General features: G+C 34.7%; 1 protein-coding gene across 1 annotated transcript; it reads left to right on the plus strand.

Annotated features, from left to right (window-relative positions):
• The first annotated feature begins 3,833 nt into the window (after nucleotides 1-3,833).
• Nucleotides 3,834-8,957, plus strand: LOC108454741 (O-fucosyltransferase 16-like). Its single transcript, XM_017753307.2, is given in 13 exon segments — nucleotides 3,834-4,324; nucleotides 4,422-4,478; nucleotides 4,599-4,689; nucleotides 4,932-5,008; nucleotides 5,501-5,589; nucleotides 5,725-5,908; nucleotides 6,419-6,603; nucleotides 7,031-7,133; nucleotides 7,535-7,685; nucleotides 7,688-7,753; nucleotides 7,756-7,864; nucleotides 7,946-8,358; nucleotides 8,578-8,957. Coding segments are annotated over 13 exon segments (1,707 nt in total). The 5' UTR covers nucleotides 3,834-4,156; the 3' UTR covers nucleotides 8,592-8,957.
• Nucleotides 8,958-9,982: the final 1,025 nt, after the last annotated feature.

Raw genomic sequence — 9,982 nt, forward strand, 5'->3', positions numbered from 1 at the left:
ATAATTACCAAGCATTTCCATACCACTCAATAACAATATCATAAAACCATATATACAAAATGATTATAATGCTATACATGCCATACTCAAAATATGGAAGCCATTATGCCAAGATGGTATACGGATATAGTGTGAGCATGCCTCCGACCGTTCCCGATTTCTGAGCTGGCTTGTCAACACTACAAGGAATGAAAAGGAGGGAGTAAGCATAAATTCTTAGTAAGTTCACATGCAAATAGCAAGTAACATAACCATATAAGCAAACATAAAACATCATTTGCATAATCATCACCAAGACATTCATGTCACATTTTCATTTATCATCTTACCATATTGTTGTTATATCAAGTTTTCAACCCGAGGGTTAAGTACATACCTGTTCAAAGTATTCATTTCACAACACTTACTAATACGTCCCTTTCATCTTAAGTATTCCTCCATTTGAGTAGAACTTTACCCGTTGAACACATCGGAATATAATTCGGATACATGGAAAATTTGCACATAAGTGCCACATATGTAGCCAAGCTACTATGTAACCCGCCCATAAGTGAACTCGGACTCAACTCAACGAGCTCGGGTGTTTGCATCCATGAGTGAACTCGGACTCAACTCAACGAGTTCGGATGCCTAGTTACATCTCACGAACTCGGACTCAACTCAACTAGTTCGGACATTTGCATCCATAAGTGAACTCGGACTCAACTCAACGAGTTCGGATGCCTAAACATCCTAGTGACATGTCACTTGTATCCTAATCTATTCCTAAGGTTCAAACGGGCATTTTCCTCGATCACACATCTTTGCCATCTTCCACGGAATATCGAAATTGATACTTCGGTGATAGTTCATACTCATCAAGTAATTCACATAATTACATATTATTCAACAATAACCACAAAGCATAATATTTCATGATAATAATCAGCATCATATCATATAAACAACATTAAATTGCTTAAAATGACAATTATGTTACTACATTTACACATAAACTTACCTCGTATGCGAAAATGGCTACTTTTACCATTTCGTCCGCAACTTGGTATTTTCCCTATTTTAGCCCGAATTTTAGTTTTCCTTGCTTTATCATTTAAGATATAGTCTAATTAGGACTCACATTATTCAAATTGACCCAAAATCATATTTTGGAAAAATTACAATTTTGCCCCTAAACTTTTGCATATTTACACTTTTGACCCAAATCTCGTAAATTAAACTTCAGCCTATTTTCGTATGTTTTATGACATGCTGATCATTTTTCCCTTCTATGGCAACATCAAATTCTCACTCTAACATGTACTTATGACTATTAGGTATTTTTACCGATTAAGCCCTTTTGCTCGTTTTCACTTAAAACCAAGTAGCACAAGTTGTCTAACATAATTTAAAACCTCATATTCTATCATAAAACACCAAAATACACAAATTTCACCTATGGGTATTTTTCCAAATATAAACCCTAGGTTAAATTATTGCTAGCATAAGCTAAATCGAGCTACCGAGACTCCAAAAACGTAAAAATCATTAAAAGCGAGGCTAGAACACGGACTTACAATCGAGCTTGGAAGCTTGAAAACCCTAGCCATGGTTTCTCCTTGCTATATTCGGCCATGGGGTTGAAGATGAGCAAAATTGGCTTTTAATTTTGTATTTTAATTCATTTTACCCTAAATGACCAAAATGCCCTTACTACTAAACTTTCCAAAATTCCATCCATGTCCAATTTTGTCCATAGACTTAGAAATTGGTAAAATTGATATTTAAGACCTCCTAATTAATATTTCAAAACAATTTCATACTAGAAACTTCTAGAATGCAAGTTTTGCAAATTATTCGATTTAGTCCCTAATTTCAATTTAAGCATTTTATGCATAAAATTTCTTCACGAAATTTTCACACAATCATGAAATCATATCATAGACCTTAAAATAATCATAAAATAATTATTTCTATCTCAGATTTTGTTGTCACGAAACCACTATTCTGACTAGGCCCAAAATCAGGATATTACAACTCTCCCCCCCCCCTTTAGGGATTTTCGTCCCCGAAAATCTTACCAGAAAAGTGGTCTTCACTTTTAATCTTATATTCGGTGCGAAGAACTTTCACTTAGACTGTACCTCCAATACATCTCTTTAATTTCTCATATGATCCAAAGCTTACGATCTCAACTCTCAACTGTTCTTAAATTTTCAACCCTTCTCGGTTCCCATGATATCATGACATAAAACCGGATCTTAACTTGACTAATGGAGACCAGAATTTCAAGAAATCCAACAATCAAAGAGACCTGAAATTCCATGAATCGATGAGTAGGAATTCATTCAATACATATATGATTTATAGATCTCGCCAAACATTTAACAATAGGATACATCACATTTTCCTCTTTTCGCCATGGAAATAATTACGATATGGCCTCAAGAATAATCCTTCTCATTTCCACCCCAATATCAACACCGACAAGGATAATTTTGATAGATCCCAATGCTCACTTTAACCCTTTAACAACTCCGATTTTATGTAACATCGAATGCTCTAAACTATCACATTACCTCACTGTCTTGAAACACATCACAATTCATACAACAGTACATTACTTAAAGTCAGGAAGTCTTTACTCAATGTAGACTAGTCTAGTTCAGACGCTTCGGTTACCAATATTCTCATCTATCCGAACTCTGTCAACATGTAATAAACTTTTCAGCTTTCACAAGACGAAAACCTTATCATTCGTAGTGACTTTAATTAATATCAAACTCTTTCTAATAAATATACACTTCTCGTTCAGACTATTTACTCTTTTATTCGTACAAAATGAAATTCTATTATCAGACTTGGGAAAAATAATCCTAAAATAATTGTCACATGAAATCTTTCAAATAGATAATTCACCATACCGACTGAAACTTGCGCTTTTATCACTTATGCCTTTACTGATGTCAAATCCTTATACAGAAATTAGAAAAAACCCCAATACTAAAATCACCACGTTACCAAGATCAAATTAGAAGTATAGTCATATTTGACATGATTATCACGAGCTGAAGAACGCACTTCGAACACGAATCATAATTGACAAATTATGGAACAAAGATAACAAGGAAACCGAATAAAGAAATCCAAGATAGAGAAATCCAGAATAAAGAATTCTAGAATAAAGAGATCCAGGATAAAGAAACCCAAGATATGATACTATGCCGGAGAATCGAAAACCAAACTCATAGAGAAAATAGAATACCCGATAATTCTTCAAAGAAAGAAAGTCCAAAAGAAAACATCATTTAATCCTTTGGAATCAAATATAACAAGAACAATATATCTTCCCATACATATATATCAGATGAAGCATCAAGTAGAAGAAACAGAAACATAATATCTTACGTATTCTCTCATCAATTCTTATCAGACGAAATGAAATAGAATACTCGATGAAATAGAGCAATATAAATTATAAACCAGTCAGACTACCAATGCTTTCATCCAACACCAGGATTAAAAGACATTCCCATATAACAAGAATTTCTTCAGAAGATCAATAGCCATAGAAATATTTCTGAGAAAGGGTAAACACATAGAACATCTCAAAAGAGACTGCTAAATCTGTCCAGTCATAACTGTCACACTCAGAAATATTACAACATCATTCCATTTAACCAAATATAAGAATACTATTATAATTTTATTTCATTCCCTTCAACTAACCAGTTAAATTATTCAATTACAGAAATATTTCATTCAATTACAGAAATATTTCATTTCAGTTAACTAAACTCTGTAAAAATTATACACTTCCACCAAAAAGCAGGACTTACTATTTCCCCTTTATTACTGGCTAAAATGCTGACTTAACCTTTGAAAGAATACTTTTCTAGCCATGAAATAAAAAAAAGGCAGGGAACTGAAACTGATAGAAAAGCTAGCTCGCCAGCACACTCTTCCACGCGGTTTTTGTTTCTTTTATTCGTCTTCTTCATTAGATCTCATGATGCAACTACTCTTATCCTTATTCTCACGCCCTATCACATAGCCTCTACTGCTAAGATTCAACTCAATTCAAGCAATGTTGGAGTTATAGTGCGCAGATATCTTTCACTTGCTCTCTCTCTACTTTTTAGATTTTTGTTTGGGTAAAGAGTGGAGCGCCGCTACGATGGCCTTGCCTCGGCGGCGCAAACTTCACTACCACCGCCTCGGCTCTCTAGTTCAGGTTGCATCCGCCATCTCCGGCACTCTTCTACTTCTCTTTGCTTTCCTTTCCTTTTTCTTTCCTTCTCCTGACGAATCGGAACACTTTCACCTTCGCCACCGCCAGACCTCTGTATTTGCTCTCTCCCTCTCTCTTTCGCCTTGATTTGTTTTTAAAATTTATATGTGATTTTGTATACGTATCATTTAATCCCTCTTGCTTCGTGTAGTTTAATGCAGTCGTTAAGGATTCCGTTTCAGATAGGAATTCTGTTTTCAAGATTCCAGTTAGGGCTCCTTCTTTACTTGTATTATTATTTGCAAATTTAGTATGATTACGCGTTTCGTTTTGGGTTTCATTGGAAACTAACGATTGATTAATTTGCAATATTGTTTTTGAAAATCAGAGTACCGGAGGAAAATTAGATCGTGATATATGGAGTTCGAAAAATGCTAAATTCTTTTATGGATGCAGTAATGCCAGCGCCAGATTTGCGAGTTCGTATAATCATTGTCTTCTCCAATTTCACTGATTAGTTGTACTTTTTTACAAATAAAAAATTGTACATTTTTATTCGTGACTTAAGGTTTTATGTAAATGGATTTGGGAAACATCAAATCTATGATAATGATGAAAGAATTGAGATGATTTAGGTTTCTTAAACTGCTTCGGACAATTATGAAATTGCATAGATACCTTATGCAGTAAAAAAAGCATTAATTCGTTGATTGTACCGCAGAAGCTGAAGCTATTACACATCCCACTCGATACCTGGCTATTGCCACTAGTGGAGGCTTGAACCAACAAAGAACCGGAGTAAGTGTGGTAGCTACTTTTCAGTACCGTTCTTTTATCTGTTGGAATGACGTTTTATGGTAAATTTCAGCCTTGTTTGATGTCATAAACCATGATTGGTCAGTGTGGAGTTATGTACTATTCTATTTAAATTGCAACTTAGCATGTAAAACGGATTGAAATTGTATAATGAAGTGGCTGCTTTGGTCCCATTGGCAACAAATACTGTTTAACAGAAAAATTTTCAGCCACAAACAGAAAATAATTTAATGGGTTGAGATTCAATGGAAAGCTCTAACAAGCATAGGGAATGCTTTCTGCTGATTCGAACTGGTGGAATATTTAGTGATATACTTCCTGCTTAAAGCTATTGGTCTTTCAAAACACTATAGTTTGGGCTTCCTATTACTGCTTACTATCCACTCTTAAGACCACAATGATATGAACCATGCTTTTTTTATCCCTCTATTTGTGCTTTCTTGTAGTTAAGCTTACTATCAATGCATGTGGCAGATTACGGATGCTGTTGTTGCTGCTCGAATTCTGAATGCTACTCTTGTTGTTCCAAAGCTGGACCAAAAATCATTTTGGAAGGACGCCAGGTTTGTAATAGAATGGAAGATATTCATCATTTAAGTTGTAACTTTGTTTAGCCACCTGTATCTAAATGGAGAAAATTTCTGGATGAATTGAACTGTTAAGATGTTAAGTGACAGTTTCTACTTATTCATGTCCAGTGACTTCACAGATATCTTTGACGTTGATTGGTTCATATCATTTTTGTCAAAAGATGTTAAAATCATAAAGCAGCTGCCTAAAAGGGGATGGAGGACTTGGACTCCATACACCATGCGCGTTCCACGGAAGTGTAGTGAAAGGTGTTACCTAAATCATGTACTGCCGGTTCTTTTGAAAAGGCATGTAAGTTCCCTATTAAAGTTTTTTCAGTCAATTTTGTATGCATGGTCCTTAACTGGTCACATGAGAGTTTTGGATTGCTTTACTTGTGTTTCTCCTGTGTTTGTATTAGCTGCCCTGTCTCTTGTATCTTCTTTTCCTCAGAGAGAAAAATTAATGTCAAATGTGTTGCTTAAGCATGCTTGTAAGTTGTAAGTCGTAAATAGAGATTCATTTACCACTTTCCTGTACCTAGATAGCATTTTGATATATAATTGAGTCTGTGCTCCATCTTTCATATGCCAATATTCCAACATAATTGTTACAGTTTTCACCAGTCAATACCAAGATTAGTTCAATCTCTAATTTATTGTACTCTTAGGTCTGATTTTGTGTGCTTTAAGTTCTAGCTTTACCTAACTATGGTTAGTCCAGCCCATTTAAGTTATGTATGAACCAAATAACCAGGCCACTAACCTATAACTGTTAATATCTGATGGTTTAACTAATGGCACATCTTGTTATCATGTGAAGAATGCAGTTCAGCTCAACAAGTTTGATTACAGACTTGCAAATAGATTGGATACAGATTTGCAGAAGTTAAGATGCAGAGTTAACTACCATGCTTTGCAGTTCGCTAATCCTATTTTAGAAATGGGTAAAATGCTTGTTCAGCGAATGCGGATGAGGAGCAAGCATTATATTGCTTTGCACTTGAGGCATGTATAATTTTCTTTGGTCCTGTATATCTAACACGCTTATTGCATATCTATGTGTATAGCTCTGTGCTCGGTGCCACTTATACTTTATATACATGAACTCCGTAAGGTTCAAAACTGCTTAACTTGCATGCATGATACAAATATAAGAATGTACTTTTAGCTAACTGTACACAGCTCTCCTATTTCTTTGCGCTTTGTAAATGCTGCCTGACCATTAGTGTAAGATCTACTATCTGAAGTTGCAATGAAATGTCTTTTTGTATCTTGTGCTTTTTAGAGGTAGACTATCAACCAAATTCACCATGATAGATAGTGCATATATAGCAGTGAATCAATGCATGCTTCTTTTGAAGCAATGGCTTTTCCATTCAATGCTAAAGGATAGATATGATATTATTGATGCAAGCAAGCAAATTTGTTACAGGTTTGAACCTGATATGCTTGCATTCTCAGGCTGTGATTATGGTGGAGGTGAAAAGGAAAAGAATGAACTAGGTGCTATACAAAAGAGGTGGAAGACTTTACATGTAAGGCTTAAGTGTCAAACTCTAATAGTTTTATCTTGTTTTTATTGGCCAAGAACTTGGAATTGGAAAGCAAGTTTCTAAGTTTCCGCTGTTATGATCACTAAACATCAATTTTCAGTTTAAAAGTAACATTGTCTACTACCAAGTGAAAAAAAACGCATTTCTTTCCCTTTCCATGATGTGGAAACATTCTAGAAGATCCAGGTATAGTTGAGAAGATTTTATAAAGAACTGTAGAGACTAAGATCATTGCGTATAAAATTCTGAAGTAACTGCTATAGTGAGAACAGAAGTTGCAGTCCTTCAAAATTCTCCAATTTGTATTTGTTTTACTCCTATCATTCCACCCCAATCCCAGATCTAATGCATATGCTTTATGGCAACCATTTTCTGGTTTGCAGAAAAACAATCCGGATAAGGAAAGGAGGCAAGGAAGATGCCCGCTTACCCCAGAGGAAGTTGGTCTGATGCTTAGAGCTCTAGGATATGGCAGTGATGTTCATATTTATGTGGCATCTGGTGAAGTTTATGGAGGGGAGGAAACTTTGAGACCCTGAAAGCACTCTTTCCAAACTTCTATTCAAAAGATACCATTGCTACCAATGAAGAATTAGGACAATTTTGTCGTTCTCTTCTAGAATGGCTGCACTTGATTTTATTGTTTGTGATGAGAGTGATGTGTTTGTCACCAACAACAATGGTAACATGGCTAGAATCTTAGCTGGAAGAAGGTAAAGCCATCCTGCTTTGAATCCTTCCATTCCATAACTATTAACTGCTGGCTAACATTTCCCTTGTTTGTTCTATTGCAGGAAATATTTTGGACATAAACCTACAATTCGTCCAAATGCTAAAAAACTATATCGCTTGTTCTTAAGTAGAAACAACATGACATGGGAAGAATTTTCCTCTAGAATCCGTACTTTACAGAAAGGTTTTATGGGGGAACCAAAGGAGGTCAGGCCAGGAAGGGGTGAGTTTCATGAGAATCCATCCACATGTATATGTGAAGATTCAGAGGCAATGGGAAAGGTGAAGGCAGATTCAAGACACAAGAAACATAGGAAATTGGATGATTCATCAAGAAAAGATGTTATGGTCAGTGATGATCAGAATGATTATGATGATAATGATGTGCCAGAATGGCCTGATCTGGATGAGGATGAGGATGAGGAAGAGGAGGACGAAAGTGGGTCAAAAGAGAAGCACCTGTCTAATGTAACAGGTCTGATTATGGTACAGTCATCTCTGATGAACCTGAGTTGGAAGCGATGCTTTCAGACTGAACAGGAGTGACAGATTAATTCTCGAAATTCTTTTTTCTCTTCTTTGGTTCTATGAGGCATATTAATAGTCTTGTTGATGAAAATGCAAAATGTCCACCTGTCTATCAATCCCCCTGGAATTCTCAACAGTTTTGCTTGCTTGTGTTTTTGATTCCCAGGAACAATCAACTAATGTGAAGCAAACTTGATGGCAGTTTGAAGATGGAACTTTCTCCTATAATCAGATGATGTTCCCAGAGCAAGGTACCAAAGTATTGACATGAATTATGGGGCAGCATGAAAGAAAAGATGAGTTTCTAAAAAGAGTTCCGAACACTAGCCTATATCCATCCGATTATCAAGTCATGAAAAGAAAGGAAGAAATCTGTTATGGTTCCTATTTTTTTTTTCTTTTCCTTTTTCTGACATTTTGTTGATATTCTTTTATCCTACCGAGAGATCATTCATATTCAAATGGTTAGCTACTTGATGTCTATTAGTTGAGCAAAGCTGATGTAAATTTCGTGTTTCACTTCTTATCCAGCTGATATTTGAAAAAGATAGGCTGCAGCTAGTAACCAAGTTGATAAGTAGTAGTTCTTTTGTTTAGTGTTTTTTTTCCTTCTGGTTAAAATCTTTTGTCTAGTTTATGTTCGTCAACTGCAGCTGCTTTATCATCATCGGGTGGGAAAATCCATTTTCTTTTAGTCATTTAAGAAAATCCATTTTCTTTTAGTCATTTAGGATGCATTTTATTACTAAATTAGAATTTATAACACTCACTTCTAGTATATGAGTACTAATTTTTTTAGTTGCTACTGTTGTAATAATTTATTATGTTATAAAACAAATATAAAGATCAATTAACAGGTCTGATATATATGTATATTTAAGGGTGGACCAAATCTGAACCACTGGTACCCAATTTAAACCGATATTGCCTTACTGGGTCTAAGATTAACCCAAATTTGACCCAATGTCGGCTCATTAAGGTTGAGCTTGGGGCAGTGACAATTGGTCAGTTCGCGTACCGAAAATAAGGTTAAAATTTGAAAGTTAAGGATTTAGTCCTTGTATCAATTTTAGTTTTTGTACTTTTTAAAAATTGAAATTTTAGTCTTGACCCAGTGCATGAGAATGAGTTCCAGTGTATTGAAATGTATCTTTTTATTTGTGGATTGGGGAAGAGTTATTGGTAGTTTTAAGTATTGTCTAAAAAAGAGAAGATATAATTAGAATTTATGAGATTATAAAAAAAAAAACGTGTCTGGTTAAATTCAATTAGTAGTCTTGTACTATGCGAATTATTGTAGATTTGATTCCTATTTTCAATTGGATCAATCTAATTCTATATTTTTAAAATTTTGAAATTTGAGTTTTGACGACAAATGGTAATAGTTAATTCATTAATTGGATATTTAGTGAGTAATATGTGAAAATAAGCTAACATGGCATACATATGATAATATGTTTGGTTCATCAAATTTAAGAAATAATATAACTTAATGAATTTAAGAGTTACAATTAATGTTTGGTGAGAATTGAAATTTTAAAATTGAGAAAGTATAGGGATTAAATCTATAG

Source organism: Gossypium arboreum, chromosome 3 (assembly GCF_025698485.1).
Source record: "Gossypium arboreum isolate Shixiya-1 chromosome 3, ASM2569848v2, whole genome shotgun sequence".
NCBI classification, from domain to species: domain Eukaryota; kingdom Viridiplantae; phylum Streptophyta; class Magnoliopsida; order Malvales; family Malvaceae; genus Gossypium; species Gossypium arboreum.